This window comes from Chiroxiphia lanceolata, chromosome 19 (assembly GCF_009829145.1).
Source record: "Chiroxiphia lanceolata isolate bChiLan1 chromosome 19, bChiLan1.pri, whole genome shotgun sequence".
Taxonomy (NCBI): domain Eukaryota; kingdom Metazoa; phylum Chordata; class Aves; order Passeriformes; family Pipridae; genus Chiroxiphia; species Chiroxiphia lanceolata.
Genome location: NC_045655.1, coordinates 5105758 through 5132322, shown reverse-complemented (window position 1 = coordinate 5132322; position 26565 = coordinate 5105758). Strand labels below are relative to the sequence as shown.

Here is a 26565-nt window from a genome sequence, read left to right as displayed (position 1 = left end):
GCACGGCCGCAGCCCGGGCAGGGGGACCCCCGGCCGCGGTGAAGGGCCGGCGGTGGGCCGGGGCAGCGCCCACCCCGCAGTGCCGCGGGGCCGGGGCCGGGGCCGCGCCGGGCCGGGCGGGACGCGCGGGGCGGAGGAGGAAGCTGGCGGGACGCGGCGGTCACAAAGCGGCAACAACCCGGGCGGCCGCGAAACGAGGCACCGGGACCCCCCGCCCTGCCCCTCCCTGCCCTGCTCCTCCCTGCCCTGCTCCGCTCCTCGACCCCGCTCACCTCGGCCCGGTGCTGAGTCCGGTCCCGGTCCCAACCCCGGCCCCGGTCCCGCCGCCGCCTCCACCTGGGCCGGGCGGGGCTGTGGGCGGGGCCGGGGGCGGGGGAGGGGCGGGTCACGGGGCGGGGTCTCGGCCCCACGCGTGGGGTTCCGTGGGCGCTCCGTCCCGCCCGCCCCTCACCGGCCGCGTCCCAGCGGGATCCGTCACGGGGGGCTCAGCCCCTGCCGCCTCCCCCGGGCCCCTGCCCCGCGGCACCGGGCACGTGGAGCTGGGCACCGCCACCGGGGGACCGGCGGTGCCACGGCAGGGTGCAGCTGGGACCGGGCGCTATCAGGACTGGCCACTGTTAGGATCAGGCTCTGTTAGGACTGGTCGCTATCGGGACTGGGCACTATCAGGACCGGCCACTATAAGGACTGATCACCAGTAGGACCACTCACAGTCAGGACTGTTCAGCATTAGGATTGGCCAGTATTAGGGCTGGTCACCATTAGGACCGGTCACCATCAGTACCAGTCACTATTAGGACTGGTCACCATTAGGACCGGCCACTATTAGGACCAGTCAACATCAGGACTGATCAATATTAGGACCATTCAGTATTAAGACCAGTCAGTAATAGGATCAGTCACCATTAGGACTGGTCACCATTAGGACCAGTCACTCTTAGGACTGGTCAGTATTAGGACTGGTCACCATTAGAACCAGTAACCATTAGGACCAGTCAGTATTAGGGCCGGTCACCATTAGGACTGGTCACTCTTAGGATTGGTCACCATTCAGACCCACAGGCACAGCCCCCTGGCCCCAGTTCCAAGCACTGGGCACCCCCGGGGTGCCGGCCAGCGTGGCGGGCACGGTGCAGGCTGGCACAGCCCCGAGGGCTCCGCAGGCCCAGGCACATCCCAGTGGCCGGGTGCGGGTGACGTAGGCGGGGCTGGGGCAGTGGGCAGCGGCCGCGGGGCCAGTCTTTACAGTGACTCATCCAGGGGCTGGCAAAGCTGAGCCCCCCAGAGGCTGCCACTGCTCCACCACCATCAGTGCTGGGTCGCTCTTCTTCCACAACAGCCTCACATTCAGCTTCCTCCCATCCCAGGAGGAGGCTAGGCGCCAGCAGGATGCGGGGGGGATGAGGAGAGGCCTTTGCAGTTCCAAGGTATTGCTGAGGCCTCTATACAGGACAATATGCCCTGGATTTTGCCACACAATAAACTCTTGATTCACAAGTTGCAGCAGGTCTCAGGTGAGCACTGACTGAGTTTACAACCACGACCAGGAATTTTATGCCTCGCTATCCAAAGTTGCAATTGTCCTTTATGTTTCTCTGACCCGCAAACCCACTGTGCTAAAAGTGTCCTCAGGTCCAGCTTGGAATCTCTGATGCCTAGTAGGGCATTGAGCTTGTGCTCCCAGCACCACTCCACCTTCCACTTCCATGGCTCAGCAAATCTGCTCCCGGTTCCTGGCAGAAAAAAGGGTGGGGAAAGGTTTTGGTTCCTGCCAGTTCTTTTGAAGTTGTGATTTGAAGCGGGTGGAGAAAGGGAGAGCCCGGCAGGTGCCAGGATGGGTGTCTGGGCACGGACACCCCAACATGGGCTGTGCCATGGGGTGGGTGAGTGCTCCCCATCCGTGACTCAGGGGTGAGGGAAGGGTGAGGTGGCGGTGGCAAGTGGGGACCTGTGCCAAGATGGCATGGACTTCTCCCTGTGTTTGGGAAGGGACAGAACAACCTTTGGGTGAGACAAACAAAGGCTGACAAAAAAAAATCACTGCTGTGGCCCTGCCTGCATCCTGCTCCAAGGCTTGTGTCCTGTGGGATGAGTCTTTCCATGGAGGCAAAGCCCACAGAGGGAAAGAGAGGAGGGTATCTGCCACCTGTGCCAGCCCTACCGAGCATTGGGCAATAAGGAAGCAAAAGAAATGGCTGAAAAAACCCCAAGGGAGCAACGACAGGGTGTTGCGTCACTGCTGGGGAGATGCTCAGCAGAGCCCTTCCCTCTGTGGAGCAAACCACCCACAGCCTGGCCAGGAATGTTCTGGCTGGCCTGTCTCCAAAGGAAAGCAGGGAGGGGACACAGTGCTGTGCACCCTGGCGTTGGGAGCCCCCATAGCAATGTGCCAGGCCCAGGGCTGGGACATCTCAGCAAGAGACATTCCTCCTCCTTATGCCATGAAACCCCCCAGGGTGGAATCCATTCCCAGCAGCCTGGGGCCAGGCAAGGTCCTGCTGCTCACTGCCCACCCAAGGCTCAAGGCAGGGGGCTGCTGCCAGGGCAGGTCCTGTCCATGGGTATGGGGGCACATTGCAGGAGATCTCAGCAACATCAGGCTTCACCACAAACCACAGCTGAGAGGGTTTCAGGGGATTTTAAAGAGGATTTTCAGGGGCCAGCTCAGCCCTGCTCCCCTCAGCCTTGGTATCCTGTAGCAGCAGATGAGCCTTACAGTCCCTTCCAATCCAAACCATTCCATGATTCTGTGATAATTCAGGGATGTTGAAGGAAGGCATTTGCTCCCATGGCAGCTGCAGTTTTTCCTGCCAAAGATGCTGGTACACAAACCTGGATGCCGGTCGGGCTGTGACAAGTGACATAAGCCCAGTTGTCCTGCTTTGGGAGAGCTGGCAGAGCTGGGAGGCTGCTCCCTGCTCCCTGGGGAAAAGGAGCCCTGCACCCCATGAGTTTGACCTTCCCTCTAGCCAGGTACCTCCAGCTCCGGCTGGGGGACACAGGTGAACAGTGTTATGGGATGTGCTGGATCTGGGTGTAACTGGGGAATGGCCTTTTGGGTGGGCCCCTGCCGTGGAGGGGCTCCAGGAGCCTGGTGTCAGCTCCAGTGACACAGGGGGACAAAAGATCCTGGTTTTCACAACCTCGGAGTTTCGGTGTTGTGAAAACCCCACACTGCCATCCCAAGGCTGCAGCCCAAAGTTTCCTTGTTTCTCCAACTGCTTCCTAGAATGTCCAGGTTCTCCAGGATTTTTCCCCATTGTTGGCTCTTTACGAGCCCCACATCCAGGTGTGAAATCCCCCCAGTTGCTCCCACACACAGACAGATGGGTTTGGTTTGTGTCCCCACATCCCCTCATCCCCTGGTCTCTCAGGACACAACCTGGGGAAAAGATCTGCATGGAGGGGACACATCTTGCACCAGCCCTCGCCACCGGTTTGGCCCCCGCCGTGTCCCACTCTCACGCTGTCTTACCTCCCTCAGGGTTACAAAATGCCCGTCCCCGCTGCCACCATCCCCCGGGCCCGCTAGGAGCCAGCAGAGCCCCTGGCAGGCTGTGCCAGCGCCGGGTGCTGCAGCTGGATCCTGCTGCGCTGCCGTTCCCGGTGTGAACGGCAGAGGCCAGACCGTGGCCGCGCTCCGAGCGGGGTGGAAGCTGTTCCAGCAGCAGCAGAGTATGCTCAGCCTCTGCCATCGCTCAGCACTCCCTTCCCTTTCACCTCCATCCCACCAGTGTCTGCTGCCCCATCCCCGCTGGTGTCACAGCTGTCACCCCCTGCCCAGTCCCCGAGGGACACGGGACACCCTGGGACCATCTGGTTCTTGGTGCTTCACGCAAAGACAGGAGAAGTTTTTTCCTGTCATGCAAACTGGGAACTCAGGTCTGGTTCTGTGAGGGCAGGGCATGCAGAAAAGCCCCTCTAAGCCTTTCCCACTGGCATCACAGTGTTGGCGGCAACGGTGCCACCCAGCTGTGTGGCAGATGGAGCTTGTCATGTCATCCTTGCCTGCCTGTCCCTGCTGCTCCTCTGCCCCAGCCATCGAGGGGCTGGGAGGTGGGGACCATCCATCACTCACCAGTACAGTGCTCTGCAGCTGCCCTGAGCTTGGTCACCTTTGCAGACACGGGGATGCTCCTGCTCATCCCTGAGTCCACAGCCTGGGGAGCTGGGGGACCCCGATACCTGTCCTCAAAGGCACTGTCATCCTCAGAGCCTGACTGAGCCCCTCTCAGCACACAGACCCCTCCAGACACAGATATTAATGGGAAAATTTGTATTTTTACCCCTTTCGAGCACTGTTTCCTCCTGCTCTCCTGCCCTCCCTCCCTCCTCAGGCAGCTTGCAGTGGGAAAGCATTAAGGAATAAAACAATATCAAATGTAATCAAAGGCAGGCTAGTGGGAGTTTGTCTTCTGAAGTTTCCTCTTCTTTTATTGCTTTCTCAAAGAATAAGCATTTGGAAGGACTCTAGAGTGATTTAGTGGAGCAGGAAAGGGCAGGAGGCTGAGAGCTGCCTGCTCCCTTTGATGGTCCAGCCTTGGGGATTTTCTGCCCAGTCAGATGATAAGGCTGGGAAAAGCTTGACTTGATGGGGACCTGCTTCACCCCCCAGCACTTGGGCCGGGGTCAGCAGGAGCTGCTGGGACAGGGGCTGGGGCAGAGGATGCTGCTGCAGAGGGAAGGATAGACCGAAGCGGGCGAATTCACAGCAATTCAGAGGAAATGGTGACCTTTGAGAAGCAATGTTCCTTGCCCCCTGCTATTTATCCAGCATTCCCAGTGGCTCCTTCTGCCAAGCCTGACCCTGTGCTGGGCTCGGTGGATCCATGCCTGGCTGAGCAGATGCTGCAGTGTGGTGTTTACCAGCATTCAGCTTTACAGAGGTTCCCTGCCTGCCACCAGTGCCGAGCCAAGCTGTATCCAGCAGCTGGTTTGGTGTGGGAAACAGAGCTCCATCAGCCCTGGTCTCTCTTGGCTGGGGAAGAGCTGGGGCCAAGGATGCTTCAACACCTCTCGATGCAGCATCCCAGGGCAGGTGGGGGCTTGGTGGAGAGCAAGGCTGGACTGCCAAAACAGGCACTTCCCCAGCACCCCGTCACCAGCACCCACCTCTCTGCTGGCACCTCATCTCTCCACAGGCACCCCAGTGCCTGCAGGCACAACACCTCTGCAGACACGCCAACCCTTCAGGCAGCCCTCTCTGTCATCACCCCAAACCCTCTGCCAGCCTCTGGTCCCAAAGTGAACCATGACATGGGTGGGTTGTCACAGAGTGGGGGACAACCACTGTCTCACTGAGCCCCTACTCAGCCATCATCAGCAGCATTATTTTTAAATCAGATTCCCAAAGCTGACAGTACCATTTCCAGGACCTGCTTCCTGCCTTTTGCACTCTCTCATCACCTCCAGAGTCAGTGCAGATGTCACTCAGTGCTCTGGCAGGCACAGGCCGTTAGATGTAGGTAGATATAAAATAGATTATTAAATCCTGAGTAAAACCATAATCTGCTGTTAGTAGAGTCTCGAGTGATGCACAGCTCTTGGCAGAGAGATGGGCTTTCCTAAGTTTAAAATAAACCAATTTACCTTCATGCACTGCTGGGCTTTTTGTCCAGCCAATCCTCTACCAAGAAATCAATAAAAATAAGTGAAAGTATTTGTGGTTATTTACTGAAATATCTAAAGAAAGTAAATGAAAACCACCCTGTTGCTTAGAAAAGTACCCTCAAACCAAATCCCTCTGCTATATAAACATAAACCAAAGCAATGTGGCAGAGCCTGATGATTATTTTATTTTAGGAGCTGTTTGAAACATCAGCCTTGAAAAAACAGCATCTGCGGGGCAGTTTTCTAAAGCCTTCCCTTAAAGCAAATATACTTGTCAATTAATGAAAAGGGGTTTGTAATAAACAGCAGTAGATGTCCCACCTTTTTGGGGCTGGGAGTCCTCCCAGCAGCAAAGTCCTTGGGTGATCTCACTGTGTTTAGTGCGAATACGGGAATATTCGATGGGAATGTGCTTTTTGGCGGTTTGCTCCCCAAGGAGAGGGCAGTGGGGGGATGGGAGTGTCCCCCCAGGCCAGTGCAAGTGGAGAGCAGAGGGGGTTCCTCTCCCTGCATGGTGCCGGCTGTCGGGGCTCAGGTGTCCGGGAGCACCTCGGTGCCTTCGGCGCTGCTTCCTCCACCAGCGCCCGAGGGATCCTGCAAAACCAGAGGGGGATTGGGGTGGGCTGGGGGCTGCGGGCCGTGGGCCCCACCAGCCGCAGTGTCCCTGTCACCGTGGGGCACGCGGGGCAAGCGTGGGTTGCCAGTCATCCGCCCTCCCTTGGGTCCCAGCCTTCCGCTCCAGGAGTCCTCCTCCTCCTCCTCCTCCTGTTCCTCTCCCCCACCTTCCCTCTGCCCCCGGCTTTGCTCTTTCTCTCAAGAGTGCCTGGGAGAAGAGAAACCTGGCTGTAAATTAACCGGGAGGATTTTTCAGTCTGAGATGTGCACTTCTCCCCCTCCCGCTCCCCCCTCCCGCAGCGCTGTTATTTCATCTCTCGGCTGCCAAACTCCCGGGAATTAATCCCGGCCGGCGCTGACAGCGTTTACATTCGGCGCTGCTCAGATAAACCATATCAGCCGGCGCAGCTGAAGAGGAGCCGGGCGCGGAAGGAAGGGCTGGCTCCTGCTTAGTGTCAGCCCCACCGGGCTGGGAGAATATTTTCCTGCCTTTTTTTTTTTTCTTCTCCTTTCCCCTCTTCTCTGAGCAAGGAGCCACCAAAACCACCGCACTGGTGAGGGTGGCCATGGGAGGGGTGGGGGGGTGGGGGGTGTCATGCAGAGAAGCCTGAAGCTCCTGGCTCTTATCTTGGTGCAGATAAAGGAGAGGAAAAAGGGACACGTCCTTCAAGCTGGTGGGAGCTTGCAAGCTCTGTCTCTTGAGGCTTCTCACCCTGTGCCACCCAGCACACACAGGAGCACTTCTCACTACCAGCTCCTGTGGGAGCAGTCATATTTCTGCCTGTCCCTCACAGTGACCTCCTGGCTCTCCCCTCTGCTGTCACGGGGGGCCAGCAGAACACAGACACAGGGTGCAGTTGTGCCACCTCTGATCCCACATCAGCACCAGGCTGGTAGAGCCATTGTTCCTCCGGCTTGTGGCAGTCACTGGGCAGGGAGCACTGGACCCTGTGGCCAGTGGTGTGGGGTGCAGGGTCTATCCTGGGGCTGGAGCATGAGAGACAGGCTGGGAGCACATCCCTTGCTACGCCTTCGCTATCAAATTCCTCTCTCCCTCCATCTCCCAGGCCATAAAACATCACTGGGGCCACGAAGGTGATTTCTCAGAGCTGGACCTCCACCAGCTCCCTTGGGCAAGGGATCCCTCCCTCCAGGCTAGGACGCTTGGAAACAAGGTTGTTTTAGCACTCCACGGGCACAGGGCAGCCAGAGGGTGTGAGTCCATCACCCTGGTGCCTGGGCCAATTTTCCAGAGGGCTGTGAGCCTCAGCCTGCCACCCTGTCTCCTTTTCCACCAGCACTTGCAGAGCACTGGCATGGCCACAGGGTCCAGGTCACGGCATGATCGTCACAGCCACCCTGACGTGATGGGATCTGGGGGTAAATATTAGTATGAAGCAAAGGGCTGTGTACATATTTTTCCCTGCAAGGTAATGCTGAAATTCCCGGCTCCTTTTCAACAAGCTGTTGGAAAAACCAGCCCCGTGTCAGCGCCCTCCAGGCCACTGCTGGTCCTGGGTAGTCTCAGCTCAGCATGCAAAGGTCTAAGAGCTTCAGGTCCCCACTGTAGCCTCCCCACTCTGGAGCAGGCCAGTCCTTTTGCCCGTGGTTTCCAAGCCGACGTTTCCCATCTGGAGCACAGCAGCGTGCAGGCTTTGCTGACTGTTTTCTTCCGCCTGGAAGTGTATACAGGATGCAGCAGAGACTCCAAGGATGGCTTATTAATCACATGAACAACACCAAGTGGTTTTTTCCCCCCACAAAAAAAGGCACAGCGGGAGAAGACAGATTGAACCAGGCAGTTATTCCTCTCCCCATGTAGGTTGGCCTCTGGTTTCCTCCTCCATGGCTATGGTTGGTGAAGCTGTAGGGAAAGAAATAGGTTCCCCTTGCATGGACACCCCAGTTGCTGTAGCGTGGGGACCCCAGCTCAAGTGCCTGCCCATGCAAAATCTACTCCACCACGTGCAGGGCTGGAGAGCATCACCAATGCCCTCAGCCCAACAGGAGACAAGTCACCATCAGGCTCCCCACGACCCTGGGCAGCCTCCAAGACACCAATCCCTGCTCTCCTTCCTCTCAGAACTCACTGATTCCCCCCTCAGTCTCAGTCCTAAACTGGGATTGCTCCCCTTAAATTGCTTGTGGCCAGGTGCTGGTGCTTTCTGCCACCCTGGTGGGGTGGGTTTTCCCCTTCCCTGAAAGCCTGTTCTGTTCTTGGAGTAAAGAGGAGCACGATAAACAGGATTTCTTTTCCAGCCTTGTGTTCCAGGGAAATTGGGCTTATGGGATCATAGCACGCGTCTGTCTGTCTGTCCATCCATCCGTCCTCTGCCAACAACTTTGGAAAGGTTGGCCAGTGTCAACTGAATTTGACAGAGGTCTCATATACGTCATGGGCCTGTTTTGCAAACGAGGGAGCTGCAAAGCCCCATGGGGGGAAAACCACAACGTGACCCAACCGTGCTGGGATCCATCCCACTGCAAACGTGATCCAAACCCAGCGAGAGGCACCGGAGGAGCTGCAAGGGACAGAGACATGGAAAATGGGGCTCCTGCTGCTCAGGGAGCTGTTTGTTATTTTTACAGGCTGAGAACTATCTCATAGCCCTCAGTGGTTGTGGTCATTGCATCTTGTGGCCATCAGCACACATTTTGGCCTGGCTGGGCTGGCGAAGGCACAGGAACAGCTCCTGATCCAAGGAGAGACCCTGGAGGTTTGCACAATGTACCTGGAAGCCAAGTGAAGAGCCCAGAGGAGGAGCAGACCTTCCCCTTCTCACCTGTGCTGGTAAGATGCCTCCAGCCACCTCCCCAACCCTCGTTGCAGAGGACAGGGAAGGGCACATCCCCTCCCTTTGCTGCTGCTTTCCAGCCACAAAGCTCCCTCACCATTCCCTCAGAGTCAGCAGGAACCCCCAGACCCATCTGGCCAAGGGGCAGCCCCCCGACAACCCCTCACCTTGCAGCCACCCCACCAGAAAGAAACCAAGCAGAGCTGGAGGGGGTTTGATTGATTTATCCACTGAAGATACAAGTTTCAGTTTAATAACACCATTTTGTCCGGTTACAAACATACTAAAAACCTACAAAAAGAAAAACAAGTTACACCCATCGTACACGGAACGGCCAAGTATAAAACCAGCACGGAAGCGCCGAGAAACACGAACATGAACAGTATCTGCAGCAGGAACAGGAAAGACACGGAGTTACATCAGACCACGCCAGCTCATGTCTGTGGGTCACGCTGGGACTGGTTAAGACATACTAACAATTAGAGACAACTTCAGCTATGGAAAATAATTAGCGCCGCAGCCTGTCGGAGAGGTCAGACCCAGGCGGGTAGTTTTATCCCTCCCTTTCCCTAAGTTGGTCCAAGGTTAGCACATGGGTTTCCCTCCCATCCATCTGTCTGGTTTCACTGGTGCTGGACCCAAGCAGCCCTCGCACTGGCATCTCTGCACCAGGGCAGCTTCCCCACAGCAAGGGGCAGGGAAGGCTGAGCTCTGGCACCAGAGTCCAGCCAGACAAAATCTGGTCCCCACTGAAGTCACTGGGCACCCCCAGAGACTGGGGAGACACTGGGATCCCCTTTACTGGGACAAAGTGGAGCAAAGTGGCAGGGATGCAGAGGACTCCCGTGGGAGAGCCCGCGGCTCAGCTGCCTTGGGGATTTGTCTCACCACAAGAGAAGATGAGGGTGGTGGCACAAGGTCCCTAAGGGTTGTGGTGGTGCTGGGGTGTCTCTCCAGCTGTTCAGGTGCCTGTGGAGCTAAACCTGCCATGAATGTTGGCCACAGGGAGGGAGTGATGGGTGGACAGGATCTATGTCCCATTCCAACCCAACACTTCCCATTCCCTCCAGCACTCAACTCCCTCTGACCAAACATTGAACTTGAGGTGGGGCGACAAAAGTTGGTTGATATGAGTGGGTGTCCCCAAAGAGAGCCAGGATGAGGTGCTTGGGGGGAAAAACCTGCCCTAGGGACACCAAATCCCCCCCTCACTCATCATCCATCTGCCTCTGGCAGGGGGCACAAAGGTTTTCCCATCCCAATCACAGGTACAAGCCCAGCCCTGATGACAGTGGCAATGTGCTGAGCCATGGGTTGGACAGGGCTGGGGGACACAGGGATCCTCCCCAGGGCAGGAGAGAGAGCAGCATGTGCTGGCATCATGCCCTGAGCCCCAACTTCTTACCTGTGAATTTTGGGGGAAGGACTTTGCAAGCTGGTCCCTACCTGCCACCACCAAGGAGAGCAAAACCAAACCTAAAGTGCCCTAAGCTCAGCCTAAGAGTGCCAGGAGGTGAAACATCAAGCCCCAGAGAGTTAGACCTGATGGAAAGGGGGGATAAGGGGGTCCCCAGTCAGCTGTGGAGGGTTCAGGGATGGGGGTGGATGGGGCTGGCAGTAACAGGGAACGACTGTGCGTGTGTGTGTGTGCTGGAGAGCCACGCACAGAGCCGGGACCCGGCCTCCCTTTCTGCTCTTCCACTCGGCATTTATCAGCCCTGTCACTCTGGAATGGTATTTTTTTTTTCCCTTTTTCTGTTCATTTTCATCTCTCCCCAGATGAGAATTTTTCCCGGTTTAAGCAATACCTCCTCTGCTGCGGGCGGCAAAGAGGGGGCGTTCGCTTTATCTCCATCTCCTCCCCCCCGGAGCTTTGCCCTGGCTGCCCTCCTGCTTCATGTTACTTCCTACGAAACTGGTAAAAATAAACATGTTTTTGTTTGCATCTATTGGACTGGCCTGCAATTTGGCTGATGGGGGGCGGGGGGAGAGGGCGCTCCTCGAGGGACAGCAGCTGCACACATCTGGATTTGCTTTAGGAAAACGTTCCTGGAAAAAAACTCAAGCCCAGCACACACATGCGTGGGCACACGAGGCCGTGGGTCAGGTTTTTTAATGGAGATGTAAAAAAAGAAAGGAGAAACCAAGTGGGAGGACCTCCCTGCTGCTCCCCCAAAACCAAGGCACTCGGGTGGGTCAGGTACAAACATGGGGACTTTCCAGCCACCCCAAAGTGGCTTCCCTGTGGACTGGGAGCTCAGTTTTGGTTGTGGGAAGGGAAGGGCTTGCACTGCAAAAATAAAATTCCCACCTGGACAATATTAACCTTGAAGGTTAATGTGCAAATTTTGTCTGAAGATGAAACATCCCTCTACAGAAACACCCCTGGCCCAGCATCTGCAGGGCACAGGGAGTACATGAACTCATCAAAAACATGTGCTGCTGGCCTCAAGGTTTTGGCAGGAACCGGGGAAGCTGTGCTTGTGAGAGTCCTCTGATGTGCACACACAAAAATATAATCTAACAGTCTTGTCCAAGCAATTGCTCTCCAGTTCTGCACTGGAGCAAAGTCAATGCTGAACGGGCTTTTCCCATCCATTCCTGACCCAGGCAGCAGCAGCTGCTTGAAGGATGCTGACAGGAGGGATGAGCAGCTGCTTTGACACTCTGATGGGAGCCAGAGGCAGCAGCTGCTGGCACCCTCACCAGTGCAGGCTGATGGGCTGAATTTCGGGGGTGTTGGCTCTAAATGGTAGCCCACCTCATGAGCAAAGGCAGCATCACCTGCCACCCTGTGCCTTCTTTTTCAACCCCTTGATCTCACACCCTGCCATGCCAAGGACAGCTGTGCCCTGAGCCATAACTTCCACCCAATGGACACCCAGGATGTGCCATCACTCCAGGTGCCATTGCTCCATCAGTTTTACTGTGGGATGTAGGAAGGAAAGAACTGCAAGGCCAGACTGGCTGTAGTGACATTATTGAAGCCCTGGAGCTATTCTGGGACTAACTCTGCTCCTCTGGCTCTGCAGGAAGGTAAGGGAACACTGGGGAATGCAGCCAAGAGGTTTAGAACCTTCTCCAAATCCACTTTGCCCAGAGCCAGGGCACTGGGTGATGGCACAAACTCCTGGCTGCATCCAACAGAGCCCTCCAAGGAGGGGCACATTCACCCAGACACACCTGCCCTGCTGCTCTGAGCAGCAGTCCTGGGGTTGCTCCCCAGCCACGGGCAGTGCTGACACCTTGACACAGTGGAAAGGGCAGGGCTGGGGTCCGTGTCTCCACGGCAGGGGGATGTCCCCAAGGTGGCTGTGGGGATCCCAGTAGGAACCATGGGCTCTCTGCCTATCCAGCTGGCATCCAGGAGAGGAGCTGGTCTCTCTCAGGAAACTGCCAGCTCTCCAGGACAAGTAGTGGAGTGAGGCCAGAGGAAATCTTGGAAGGGAACCCCCTTCCACTTCAACAGATAACATTGCCCTTAGTGCTAGAGCTCTAAAAATAAGAGACCTTTAGGGAAATACTGGATGACAAGGATTCCAAAGCTTCCCAGCACATCTGACACATCCTCAACCCTTTGCCAATCAGTTCCCAGAAATCCTATAAATCCAACCACTTGTGGGCAGGAGGCAACGGGGCTGCTCCTCCTCCCTTTTTCCTGTAACTGCAGGGGAAACTGAGGCACAAACCAAGCAGACTCACCCAGAGGCTCAGTAGGAGTTGGTGTTGGAGGCAGGATGAGTTCTGTGAGCCCTGCAACCACTTTTTGGGGGGCGGGGGAGAAGCCTTTGTCAGGCACAGACAGGAGCACTGCCGTCCCCGGGCAGGGGACACGGCTCCTGCACGGGCTGATTTCTACCAGGCACTTTATTTGAAGGGACCCAGTGTCACCAAGAGGGCAGGAATATGTAAATATACAAGTTATTTATTAATTTTAACAGAGAAGGGACCTTTCTTCACACCTAGGAATCCCTCCTGCTGTGTCCATACCATCTTTCCCCTGCTGGTCACAGCCCAAACCCCCCTTCTCACCGTGCAGGGCAGAGCTGGACAGACAGACCTACACACACCAGCTCCCAGGGCAATGGCACAACATGTGCCACCCAAGCTCATCCTCAGGGAGCTGAAGGGCAGTGGGTGGACTCACCAGCTCCCTACATATGACACAGGGATCCCACCTACACACCATGCTCCGAGCCACGAGGGGAGGCAGCCCAAAGACATCCCCTCCTTCCCCACTCTCTCACGATGCAGGAGCACGTCTCTCCCCCCCCCCCTCCACCTCACTCACTGTATTACCTTCCTCTCCCCTCCCTCCTCATCCCTCCAGCCACGTCAGCCCCAGGGGGGTTTGCAGCAACCAGCCAAGGAGAGGGACTGTGGGTGACGGGAGAGTGACAGCTGCAGCCAGCCCAGAGTGCAGGGTGACTGCAGCCAGCCCAGAGTGCAGGGTGACGGGCACCGAGAGCGCTGTGGGCACAGCTGACAGCTCTGCCACCCTGCCAGGGGACACACAAAGTGCAAAGCAAAGCGTTTTCGGTGCCAGCTGGGCAGCTGGACGTCTCCATAAGCACTGTGCCCCCCAAAGCTGGGCCTAACCCAGGGGCTTTGCACGGAAAATGAGGGTTGTGTTGTTCATCATCGAACGGGGCGGCAGCGCTTGTGCAAGGGACTTTGAGATGGCGCAAGTGAGGTGCAGGATTTGGGAGGTGGTGGACAGGCCAGGACAGTAAGATGGAGCCAACAACCAGTGCTCTCCCCTCACCCTCTGCATCCCCTTCCAGCGTCCCCTGCAACTGCTTCACCCCGACCCACCCACACCCTTCGTGGTTCTATAGATTTTTTTTGGCTTATTTCTTTTGTTTTTAAACCCCATGGAGATCAAATTGTGACTTGGCAGCTGACAGAGCTGGCCCTACCAGGCTCCCCAGACTGAGCAAAGATCTTGAGAAGAGACCAGAGTGAAGTCCTGGGGTGAGTGAAGCCCTCCCTGCCCCTCGCCTGGCCCCGCTGGCCGCTCACAGGGTGGCAGTGGGGTACTGAGCCCAGCCCACCTCCTTGTACGCCGCCGTCACGTGGGTGTAGATGAGGGTCTTCATCTTGGTCCAGGCACCGTGAGCCTCCGGGGTGAAGTCGTTGGGGTATTCCTCGGCAATGACCTCCAGCAGGACACCGGTGAGTTTCTGGAAGGAGGAGGACAGCAAGGGGTTAATAACTCTGCAGGGAGAAGCTAACAGCACATTTTGCTTTTTCCTAGGGAAAGCCATTGAATCCTCCTGCTGATTTCTGGGAATGAGACCTTCTGTGGGACAGACGGATGTCCTGAAGGTCTGTTGACACTCCTGGGAACAGACAGGGCAGGTAACCAGAGACCAAGGCATGGTGGGGTGCCCCAATTTGGACACCTCAGATTATTTAGTCCCGACTGTGATGCTTGATTTCTAAAAGAAGGGACATAAGCCACGAACACACTGGTGGGGCTGCGAGCAGGACACAGGTAGGCAGGATCTCCTGGGCAGGGGAATGTACTGGATGCTCCAGTGACTGTGTGTGGGAAGGGTGGTCTGCATGGGACAGTGTCACAGTGGAACACTTCAGCTACATGAGGAGCAACCCCCACATCCAGCCAAGCTCCTCTGGGCGAGGACAGGCAGCACCAGCTCCCCACAGCTCCCTCTCTCCCGCCCTCTTCCTAATTTCTAAAGCACCCCAAAGATTACTTTGATCCAATCCTTTACCTTAAAGTAGATGGGCTCCACTTTGTGCTTGAGGGCATGGGCTTTGCCCACCAGGGCCAGGACGGAGGAGACCTTTTCGGAGTCATTGAGGTTCTCCACCACAGTGTTGATGGCCCCCATGACCCGCCGGGCGTGCTTACGCAGCTGCAAGCTCCTCTCCATCTCCAGGGGGTCCTCCATGTGCTTGAACTGGCTGAAGTACTGCTTGGCCGAGGGGAAGTTCACAAAAAACCTTCAAGAAAGAATCGACACGAAATACCATCAGGAGGGCGAGAGCAGGCTGAGGGGTTAAAGCAAAGCACGGAGTGGTGGAGCCACCTCCTGCATCTGACACAGCCAGGGCTGGTTTTCCTGCTGAAATTCCCCAGAATTCAGCTGCCTGAAAACCAGCAGGTTGATGCCTTTCTCCCAAACCTTCCCCATCTGCTACACGGGCATCACAGCTGGGTATTCATCTACAAAGCAGAGGCAAGACTGAGTTCTTGATGCCCAGAGATTCCACCCAGGTGCCAGATGCTGTATTCATGCCCACATACATCAAAACATGCCTCAGAGAGCTGGAGATGAGCATGAAAACCTCTCTTTATCTCAGCCAGCCTCTCCCTGCCCCTCTTCCTCAGTCTCACAGCAGCTTCCTGGCCCCGTGGGCTTTATTCCTGTATTGCCACCCCAAACAGTTTCCCCCTACCCAGGTTACCCCCAGCTTTCACAGATCAGTCTCCTGCTGCATCTCAGCCCTGAGCTCACATCGTTGCTTTTCTGTGCCAGGAGACATTTCCTCCAGCACAAGGACACCCCAAACCAGCCCCTCTGAGGGGGACTGGGGACCCTCTTTTCTGCAGGATTAAATCAACCCCACCCAAACGCAGCTGAAAGAAGTTAAGGTGTGGTTGCAGCTGATGTGCTCCCCTGGGAGATGGAGGGATGGAGGGGGCTGGGGGCTGAAAGGGACAAGGTGACAGGGTGCAGGGATGCCAACACCACCCATGCCAGCAGTGCAGCTGGTCGCTCTCAACAGCTGGGGCTGACACTTGAGTCACATTAACCACCCCCTTCCACCCAATTTATGCAAAAGAAAACCACGTCAGTGTTTGCTCCCTGATTTCACCCAGCTCTCTCCCTCCTACTGGGCTCTCCCTGCCTCCTGGACCAGAGGAGGATGCTCAGAAAGTGGCAGAGGGCTCCCAAGCTGTCCCCCATCATCCCTGGGTCCAGACAGACTCCCTCTCTAGCCGCCTTCCTAAGCACCATCCCAAACCATGTGAACCTGAACCCATCCCACCACTTTTTCCAACCATCACTACTTCCCTCCAGAACCAGGTGGGATCCTCTTCCCCACTCACCACTCCATGAATAATCGCAATATTGAGTACCAGGCTCCTTACCACTCTGCCATCCTCCTTTTCCCCCCCCTCCCTTCCTTCCCCCGCTCCCTTGGCTTGTGAAAGCTTGGGGGCATTGCCAAGGAAGCAGAGTGAAGCAGTGCCTGGAGTGCACCACCGCTTCTGTTGCTTCCCAAGGCATCTGGGATTCATCAGATGGCCCAAAATAGGTATTGGAGGTGTGAAGAGTGTGTGGCGGAAAGGAGGGGGGGAGGAAGGAAGGTGGAAGGAAGGGGGAGACAAGGTGTTGCTTTTAAAACTCAGAAGGGACCCATGACAAAACTCCCCTTGTTATTGTGCAGCCTCCTGCCCCTAGTAGAGCTCCTCCTGACACATCTGGTGCCTGCTGGGAGAAATCATTCCCAGGCCTGGCTGTCTCCAGCTCCTGTCACCACAGAGATGCTCAGCCAGGCTCTTTCAGCAGAAGGGGAACAGCAAGGGGGGGGATTGACCCCTGCATCACCAGGAATCTCAGCGTGTCCCTGCCAAGAGAAGGACCAAAAGGAGCCACTGGGATCATCGCCTCCACCTCTCCCCCACTTTTGGCCAGATACACCAGAGACAAAGACTGATTAAACCCCCAAAAGTCCCCAACCTGAGTGAGACCAGGCCAGTGAAGGATGCAAATATTTGGTTTCCAGCCTTTCCCCACTTCACAGACCTCAAGGTGATGCCCCCATGGGAGCTGAGCCCAGCAGCTTTCCCAAGGGACCTGGCATCAGGAGGGCACTGGTGCTGGAAGATGTAAAACCAGCAAACCCTCAGCTCATGTGCTCCATCCTGGGTCTGCTGGCTGTCTTTGGTGGAGACCTGAAACAGAGGAGCCCAAGCCATCTTTCCTTCAAGTTGAAAAGCAAATCCATGGCCGCCCAGACCTGCAGCCACCTCTCCTTGGAGAGCAGCAGGCGCCTGAGGCAAGAACCTCCGGCCTCGGGCAAATGTTTGAGCTGTCAAAGCACAAAGAAGAGGGAGGCTCACTCAGGGTTAGTTGTTAATAAACAGAGAAGATTAATTTAACACAAAGGTTAAATATAACTAGAGGAAAGGAAGGGGAAAAAAGTAAGAAATAAAATAACTCAAACAATGGCGAGTTAGAAGAGGTGTCAGTTGGGGTTTTTCCATCTACAGAACATTTTGAGAGTTCAAACATCGCAGGCTCTGCAATTTTGTTGGATCATTATGCATGTGTGTGTGTGTGGCTTGGGCTCTTTTTCTTCATCAGAGTCATTAAAAAGATGATATTTACCATTGCATATCACACAAAATGATGATTGATAGGAACCAGATGCCTGCATACCGATCTCATTAAATTTCTTTTTAAGCGATTCCATTCTGCACCCGCTAATTTGTACTCTGCGAGCTACATCTGGACCCAGTGGACAGGATGTCAGGATTGCTTTTCCTCTCTCTTTTGCCCTTTTAACAACTTTAAGGACACAACCATTCCCAGTAGCAGAGCCAAAGGAAATAATTAAGGTGCAAACCCACTGCAGTTACTGGAAACCTGTTTTCTGTTAGGGAGGAGATGCCACTTCTCCTCTCATCTCCCCCATCTTCCTCCCTCTCCCCAGACTGTGAAGAGCAAACCCTGCATGGAGGAAATCTCCAAGCCCAGCCACCTCTTTCCCTCCCCAGCTGAACAGAGGACACATGGGTGCTACTCACTCAGTCCCCCCAAGCACCTAAACCCTTAATGCTTCACTTACCCTGTTTGTAAACTGAGAGTAAAATGCTACTGAGCCCTCAGAGCTGCTGGGAGGCTTCAGCTGAACCCCCAGCCAGCACTTGGAGACTTATTTTCTAGATTTCCATAGAATCATTTAGGTTGGAAGGGGCCTTTAAGATCACCGAGCCCAACTCTCAACCCAGCACTGCCAAGCCCACCACCAAAACACGTCCCCAAGTGCCACAGCCACATATCTTTTAAATCCCTCCAGGGCTGGTGACTCAACCTATCGATGCTTTCATGTTTTCTCTCGCCTCGTCCCTCTACGTGGGAGAAGCTCTAAGGCAGCCTGGAGCCTCTCCCCGTCCCTTTTCAAACCTCTCCCTCTGCTCGGGTGCCTACAAAGCAGCTGATAATGGGTAGGCAGGTGGTGTGTGATGCTGCTATTTATTATGCCGAGGGCTGTCTCACCGCTTCGCCTGCACCTTCCCCCCTGCTCCTCCCAGCCACCTGTAGTCTATCATCCATCTTCAGGCTGGGGCAAGGATGCTCCCAGCATTTACAGCTCCCAGCCTAAGGTGAGAAAGGTCTCAGACGTGTCAATGCCACAGCCCAGCAAGACAGAAAAAGGGGAAGCAAATAGGAGTGAGAACGGGATGGTGCCTGCTTGCTCCTGTGTCCTCTCTCTGAAAGCTCATAGGCAGGTGGAGGTGGTGGTGGGCAACGTCTCCAGCTCTGGCACAGGAGGGCTGGAGGGAAAAGGGCCAAGCCCCCCATCCACACACTGATGCTAAATTCAACTTCTTCTGCAGCTGAGGGAGAAGTGCTGTAGCTGGCCTTCCTCCAGGTGAAGCCCACATCCCGCTGCACAGCCTTGGGAGCAGAATCCAGCACAACACTGAGGTTTGCTCAGAGGCTGTAATGTCCCCCTGCCCAAGGGCAGAGGGACCAGGACACCCCAGGGAGGCTGGGAGTGGACCCAGCAGCAAAGACGTCACCAAATACACTTGGGCATGAGCTATCAACCCCCAGGGGCATGTCCTGCTCACTTGAGCGTGCACAACTCACACCTCCAAGTCCTCATGGCTGCTGTCTTTCCCTACCACTTATGTAGATTCAGCCCAAAGCCTCCTGGCTGCATGGATGAACCTTTAGGGCAGGGATAAGGACAGCTTTCATCAGTAAGTGAATTAACAGCTCCAAAGTGGCTTTCCCACACACCTCTGCCTTCCTACTTCCCTTGCAATCCCTATTGCTCAATGCTTTCATGCACAGCATCCTCCTCAGCCCCTCTACATTTGTGTCCCTGTCCCTCTCCACTGCTAAACTGTTGTCCCTGCCCACTGGATGCAAGCAACACACAGGGATGGAACACATCAGGCTCCTCCACCCCACCACCAGCATCTCCCCTTGCACCCAGCATCCTTCCTACAGCCCTACGAGGCCCAGCAGGGTCTATGGGTGTCAGGAAACGATGTGAAAACAATACTCTTGCCTCCCAGGCAAACACACAGTAAGGATGGAGCTTTCTGGAGGTAAGCTGCAAGTCTCTGACCCCCAGGGACTGCAGAGGGGTTTGGAGCTGGAAGAAACCCCCTGGCCAGGTAGAGAGGGGAGCAACAAAAACTCACAAGGATGTGGTTTGTGTGCTGGGCCCCGCCATCCGTCCAGCAAAATCGGGAACCTGCGTTTTGCCGGTGTCCACCACCACACGTCTACAATCCGATGCTCCCACGGGGATTTCCAGCAGCCCCGGCTGAGCGCTCGCCCCCGGCGCCGTGCTCCAGCAGGATCGCCAGCCAGCCGGCACCCTGCGTTCCCCAGCCGCGCTCAGCGCCTGCCAGCCTGCCGAGGGCTGTCCTGACATTTCCCTGCCTTTAATGAGCCCTGAAACTCCGCAGGCGGGCGCTCGCCCAGCCGCGTCCGGGTGCAGCCCCGCTCCGCTGCTGCTGCAGCCTCATTAACGGAGCGGGTTGGCAGAGCGGAGACTTGGCCCTCGCCGCCTGCTCTGGAGGAGGGATTGTCAGGGCTGGTACCAACGCATCCAGCATGTCCTTAGCCACAGACAGGGAAACCGTCCGGGGAAACCGCTCATCCCCCGTGCCTTTGCTTCCCTTGGACAGGGACGTCCTCGCAGCTCTCGGGGGGTCAAGTGGGATCTTTGTACCCCTGCGTGGTTCACAAGCAATGCAAGGGCAGCCCTGGGACAGGGGACATGGGAAAGGCTCTTCTTGGGTCACCCCGAGAGCTGCTGACAGCCTTGAGGCTGTGCCTGGGGCAGGATGTGCCACAGGGATCCCCACACAGCCACCTTGGCCATGAGGCAGGTGAAAGGGCTGGTGATGAGAGAGACAACACAGTCATAGGAAAAAAGGGGCTGTTTCAAGACTGACCTTATTAAACCCACACTCACCCCTTCACCACTCATGGAAAGGCTGTTGGGTTGGGAAATGTTCCTCGTGCATGTCCTTGTCAGCAGAACAGTGTCCTGCTGCTCTCTGGCTCTCCCTGTCCCTGGAAAAACATCTCCCCAGCTTGACCACAATGACTTGTGAGCATGGGACAATCCATGGGACAGGGACATTGCCGCTGGTCCTTTCACTGGGCCCTTTTCAAAGCGAGATATTGCATCTCTCTGAGCTGCTCTGCTCTGAAATGTGCCCTTCAACAGCCAGGAATGGAGCCCTATAGACGCCTCCACAAAACACATGTTGGCTTTGGGGGTAGTTGCAAAATCATTTCTTTAAATGCCATTTTTGCGTGGATTCAACCCATATTTTTTAGATTCAGCTAAAAAAAAAAAAAAAAGTTTTCTGCATTGCCAGACCCATTACTCAGACTTTTTCCTATTTTAACCTAAAACTTCCAATAATGTCTGGCATCCAAGGACTGCTTTCATATTTCAAAGCTCTTTGCAAACTGTCTGAATCCAGGTGTGTTTGCTCAGGCTAAGCAGACCCAGACTGTTGAAATCCGGGGGCCTGATCCTGCACTGACAAACCTTTTGCTTTCCCTCCTATACCTCCTGAGGGGGAAAGAGCACGTCAGAAGTGATGGAGAAGGTAACAACGTTGGAAATTCAGAAAGCTGATGGGCCTGGAGTGGAAATGCAGGGAACAGTGACGGAGAAGCCCTGTGAAGGTGGCACAGCCTGTGGTGGCTGTGGCAGGTTGCGTCGCCTGCTCTTGGTGCAGCATTAACATTTGGTACAGATTTTCCTGGGATCTAATAGAAACTATTCCTGGGTTTTATCCCCCGATGGGATCCATAAAGTTTTGTGGTCCCACATCTGTGACCGTGGTACGTGTGTGTGGGTGTGGGAGCGAGTGTGTGTGTGCTGGTCGGGACAGGCTGCAGTTTTAGCCATGGAATCCTGGGCTTAGTCAGGGTCTGCAAAGGACTGAGGGTGCCAATCCCCCACTGATGCTCCCCCATGGGTGCTCCCAGCCCCTGTGTGCCACGGAGTGCTGAGCCACCAGGGTGTTTGCATCCCCCAGCCCAGTCTCAGAGTGTGGGGTACCGGCAATCAACCATTGGGAGGGAAAAGGGTGACCTTGGGGGGTGATGGCCATGTTCTGGGGGGCTCCTGCACTGCACAGCGAGGGCTAATGCAGGTGCCAGAGGGGCTGAGGGCTGCCCTGTTCCCCTGGCACACTTGGGCTCCCCACTGCGAGCTCTGGAGTGAGGGGGGTTCAAGAAGGACTGATTCCTAAATTACAGATGGGGAAACTGAGGTACAGCAACGAGCCTGGGGGCATGGGGAGGCTACGGGTGAGCTGCAGCCAAGGGCTCCCATCTGTGCCAGCCAGCATGCCCACTTGGGAGTGACCCAGCCAGTACACATGGCCCTGGATGAGCAGCTCCAGGCTCCAGCTGCAGCTCCAGAGCCAGCTCCAGCTCCAGCAAGGGTTAAGGCAGCTGTGAGAAGGAGCTGCAGAGGCCCCTGAGCTCCCAGGGAGGAAGATGAGTGAGGCAAGGAGACTGTGCTTCCTCCGGCTGGAGGCTCCCCACTGAGGAAATTGTCAATTAGCGACATAGTTTTAACCACAGAGCGCAGATTCCCAGGATCCGGTGGCTGCTCAGCCGTATTCCCCATTATTTGTGTTTGTGTCCCCCAGGACCCCAGAGCCCTGTGAGATCAGGGACCCACCATGCTGGGGGCAGGACCCCAGGGGTTTGCTGTGGCTTCAAGCACTAACAGCAGCCACGGGAGATGGGAACACGATGCCCAGCTCTGAGCCTCAGTCTCCCCATCAGCAAAGCATGGAAGGGCTGGGGGTGGATGGGTGGGATGCTGGTTGGGGCAGAGGGAGCTGGGCTGGGTTTCTGCAGGATGCCAGCACTGCAGCCCTGCCTTTTGCAGGGGCATTGCTGCCTCCCTGCCCCCACCCTCGGGGCACAGGATCAGACCCCAGATTAATGTCAACTTTTTATGTCCAGAAAAGTAATTCCCTGCCCTAAGCAGCTCTGAAGAGATGGAGAGGGGATGGAGCAGGAAAGAATGGAAAGATCCTCTGCCACCAGATACAGTCAATTCCCTGGTCACAACACCAAGAACAGGAGTTGCACCAAATGGGACACCACAGCCGTGCATCCCCCTCCCCTCTCCCTGACCACACCTGTGCACATCCCTTTCTGCCTCAGTTTCCCCAGCAAGGTGGGGAGGAACACTGGCCCAGCACTGGTGAAGCAGGGAGACTGACTGGGCAGCGCTCAGCCCCCAGCACGTCCTGTGGGTGCCCACCCAAAGTCTGCCGGCCAGGTCACCTCCCACCAACCCCCACCAGCGTCTGCCCACTGCCCCCTCCCCAGCCCCGACCTCTGGAGCTGCTGAATCATGTCTTGGGAAGTGGCTGCCGCCGGCCCGCGCCGCCCGTGCTCCCGGCGGCCTCCACGCATGACCCACTTCTCCCGGCAGCTGATGCCATCTGGGAAAGGCAGCCGGGAGAGCAGCAGCCGCCGGTGCTCCAGCCCTGGCCAGGGCTGCCCTCCTTTTGCCCGGCACGTGCTTCCCCAGGGAGCTCAGGTGGAGCCTGTCGGAGCTCATGGGGGGAGTGGAGCTCAGGGCAGCAGCACGAAACCCTCGTTGGGGACAGGGTGTGTGACCAGGGGGACAGCTCAGCTGCTGTGGCTGTGGCACAGGGATGCAGGCAGGTGTGCTGCTCCAACCAGTGCTGCTGGAGGGGATGGCACCACTTCCAAATTACATCACTGTCCCCGGGGACATGCACTAAAAGTCCAGACCTCACTTACAGCATCCAAGGGAAGCTCTGGCTGAGAGAGCAGGTGGCAGGTTTAGCTGGGATGTGCCAGGGCATGTGCCATGACTAAGGACGTAAAGGCTCCTAAGGAGCTGGGGTTCACCCTAGGAGGCAGCTCTGAACTGCCCTGTTGTCACAGCAGGGGAAAACCTTCACCTCAGTGCCACAACTATGCCCGGAATAAAAGAACAACAAACTGGACAAAAAACTTCTACTGGGAAAGTTTGAGTCAGGGCCAGAGCTTGGCCACATGGTCCCTGCTGCCACACCTCGATGCCCCTCATGCCCAATGTCATTTTGGAATCTGCAAAGGGGTCTTTGTAGGAAAATCATATTGCAGTGCTGGCAGCAAGCCTGAAGGGAAATCAACTCTGCTTACCAGCATGGCCAGGGAGGCTCCACTCCCTGCAGACCCTACGGGCTTGGGGCATCAGCTCACAGGCTATTGGAAAACTTTGGAATGATTATTAGTAAACAGCAAATCCATCCAAGGAGTTCTCCACGCACCCAGAGTCCCCTACTGCAGGAGCGAAATGGGAAGGACACAACCCAGTCTCCCATTTCCAAACTGGGAAGCCTGGCGTTGGGTCCAGGTGGGAGCCTGACCAGGGACATCCCAGCACTACTGATCCCTGGGATGAATGGTGGGAGCTTTGGCTCTCTGGAAAGTATCTTTGCTGTTTAACAAGAGGTCAGTGTGGGCATCTTGTCTGCCCCTCTCCTCATCCTGCCCATCCTCTTTTCCCCTCTTAAATAAGGGAAACAGCCTGCTGGTGCTGCACCCCACTGACACCCCAAAGTCACAGAGTCCATGTGACCCTGTGGGATTCCTGCTCGATGCTTTCCTGGGGTACCAGGACATGGTTGCACCTGCAGACAACACAAGAACCCCCACCTGCCTCTGCTCCCCACCTCAAGAGCATCTCCCTTGTTCTGGTTTCAGGTACAGACCTGAGACTTGGAGCTGCCCGTCTGTGCTGCACAGCCCCACGCCATCGGGCGATGCTCTGCACCCCGATCCCGGGACTGCAGGGTCCCTGTGCCCCCACAGCCCCCATCTCCTGCCTGTGCCCCCCACGCCCCCCTTCCACGGCCAACTTCTGTGCCCTCCTTACCACCGACGCTGCCGCCGGAGGGACAGATGGTGCCCTCGGAGACACACCTGCTTGGGTTTTATCTTGGCTCCCAACTTGCATTATTTCACCCGCCAGCCTACTACGTACCCGTGCCATCCGCACGCAGCTCACTGGGGGGGTGTAAAAACCCAGACCCCCAACCCACCCAAACCCGGCGCTGAGCTCCCCCCGCCTCCGCCACCCCCCCAGCCCTGTCCACGGGGTAAGGTGACCTTTGCATGGAAGCAGCTTCCCCCAAAGTCCCCGGCAAGGCTGCCCCCTCTCCCCCCGCCGCTGCCACCCAGCTCAAAGGTGTGGGAATCCGAGGAGCGCTGTGAAACCCTCCCTGCTCTCCCAGGCAGTGAATACACCCAGCCAGCTCCCCACTCACTGTCATTCATCTCTGCTCAGTTCTATATATTGTTCTGCCTCTTCCTCAGCTATAAAGAGATTTAGTTGGATTTGCTGCTTCCTTTTTTCGGTTTGTTTTTTAAATACCTGATGAGTATGGAGACCCCAACGTCCTCGCAGTTCGCATATACTCTGCTCCATATCTCTTGAATAACCTTTTTTTCTGCGTCTGAGATCTCTTCACTTCTTTCCCATCTCTCAATCTCCATTTCTCCCTGGACTTTCTCCATGAAAAACAGCCGGCAGGATCCTCCGGGAAGCCAGGAGGAGATAAAGAGAGATGTGTGTGAGCGGGTATATCCTGCGAGAGGAGACAAGGTGTTTGCTCAGCGGCCGTGCGGGTGCTGGCGGCTCTGTGATGTGTGGATGTGTATGAGAGTGTGTGTGTGTGTGTGTGTGTGTGTGTGTGTGTGGAGCTTGGCTGCCTGTCGGCGTGTTTATATATGTAATTTAAAAAATATCCCGGAGGTATGATGCGTGCAGTCAGATCTCAGATCTCCCAGTGCTGTCCATGGCTGTAGTTAGCTTCAGCTCGCCTCGGATGTGTGTGGCTGACTGATGAGGAACTGCCTAAAAGTAAAATATTCAAAGGCATTGCAAGACCAGCCTCTTCACCAATGTGTGAACGTGAGCTCACTTTCTCCCTCTCTCCTCCTCTCTCCCACTCCTCCCTCCTTCTCTTTTTTTTTTTTTTTCCCTCCACGAAAGGGAGGGATGAGAGCGATGTTCTGGGCAACATCAGGACGGTGCTGGCGGGGGGAGGTAGGGCTGGAAGTTTTTTTTTTCCCAGCCCTTCGTAAACAGCTCAGAGGAAATTCAGAATCCAAAGTGCTGAGTTAAAGTTAGCCCAACCTCTGGCTGCTCCAAGTTCTGCCTTGGTTCTCCTCTTTGCCCTCCCTGATTTTGCAGGAGGTGATATTTGGAAGGACAGACCCACACTCCCCTCTGATTCTTGGGGCGAGAGGGGAACACAAGGCACCCCCACTGTGAGCATCTCTTTGCCCCCCCAAAAGAGATTGTGGTCAGTCCCATAGGGACTTTTTCAACGCCGAGAATTTGCTCTCCCTTCTCGTGGCAGGACCCACGAGATCCTGAAAGGGATCTGGAGTTAAGACACTTGTGAAATTAAGGTATTACTGTCGTTCTGAGATTGTATCGCTCCTGGCAGCGCCTTGTCAGGGAACACCTCCACTCCAGGCTTCCCGCCGCCTTCGTGGGTGTGCTTTTGGGCTGTTTTTTACCCAAATGCCATCTCCAGCTCCTTGGCAATCCGGCATATTAAACCCGCAGCACAGTCCATTTGCACAGCGAGCAGGAAAATCCTACGGAGACTTGTAATAACCGGCAGTCCCCCAGAGGGGGATCAGAGACAAGGGAAGCAGCGGGTGAGCGGAGCCGCCTCCCGCACCCGCTGCGCACCCTCGCAGGGCAGACAGGCAGACGGACGGACAGACGGGCTGCGGGTGTGCTCTGACACCCGAGCAGGCAGGCTGGGGGGTGGCCGAGCCCCTTGGGGATCTGGAGCTTTGTTATTGCAGATCTGTCGAGGCTTTTTGCCTTGTATTTCTCCTCCAAACCATCGCTGGCCACCTCCCCGTTAGCAGCCGCCAGACTGGCGGTGTCAGCAAATTTGCTCTTGCAGAGCTAATGAGAGCTGGTGGAGAACACGCCGCCCGCAGATCCCCCACTGTGGGTCCCCCCGTGAATATGTGCTGGGACAGACCGGGAGCCCCAGGCACCCGTGAATCCCTCGGGTACAAAGTACAAAGCTCAGCTGGGAGCTGCCAAAACCACGGGTGTGACAACACAGCAGCGTGGCCAATTTGACCTGGCCAGAGGTCGGGAATTTTTCAATAACACCATCACCAGCTGCTGAATCACCAGATTTTCACCAAGTTTTTGGATTTGCCTTCTGCCCATTGGCCACTGGGATTAGTGTCCATGAGCCTCTGCTCAAACACTAACTGCAATG

The 26565-nt window shown here is 56.1% G+C and overlaps 1 protein-coding gene across 2 annotated transcripts; it reads right to left on the bottom strand.

The window, feature by feature from the left end:
• Nucleotides 1-5772: 5772 nt before the first annotated feature.
• On the bottom strand, nt 5773-25311 carry CYGB (cytoglobin). Of its 2 annotated transcripts, XM_032706810.1 has the most exons (4): nt 24681-25311; nt 14759-14990; nt 14075-14203; nt 5773-6204 (listed from the first exon to the last, which is right to left on the bottom strand). In XM_032706810.1, the coding sequence occupies exons 1-4, from the start codon at nt 24821-24823 to the stop codon at nt 6142-6144; spliced, it is 567 nt and encodes a 188-aa protein (XP_032562701.1). In that variant the 5' UTR covers nt 24824-25311; the 3' UTR covers nt 5773-6141. The 2 variants fall into 2 exon arrangements, with proteins under 2 accessions (XP_032562701.1, XP_032562702.1); XM_032706811.1 differs by lacking the exon at nt 5773-6204 and having other exon boundaries at nt 13363-14203; nt 24681-25304.
• Between the last annotated feature and the right edge of the window lie 1254 nt (nt 25312-26565).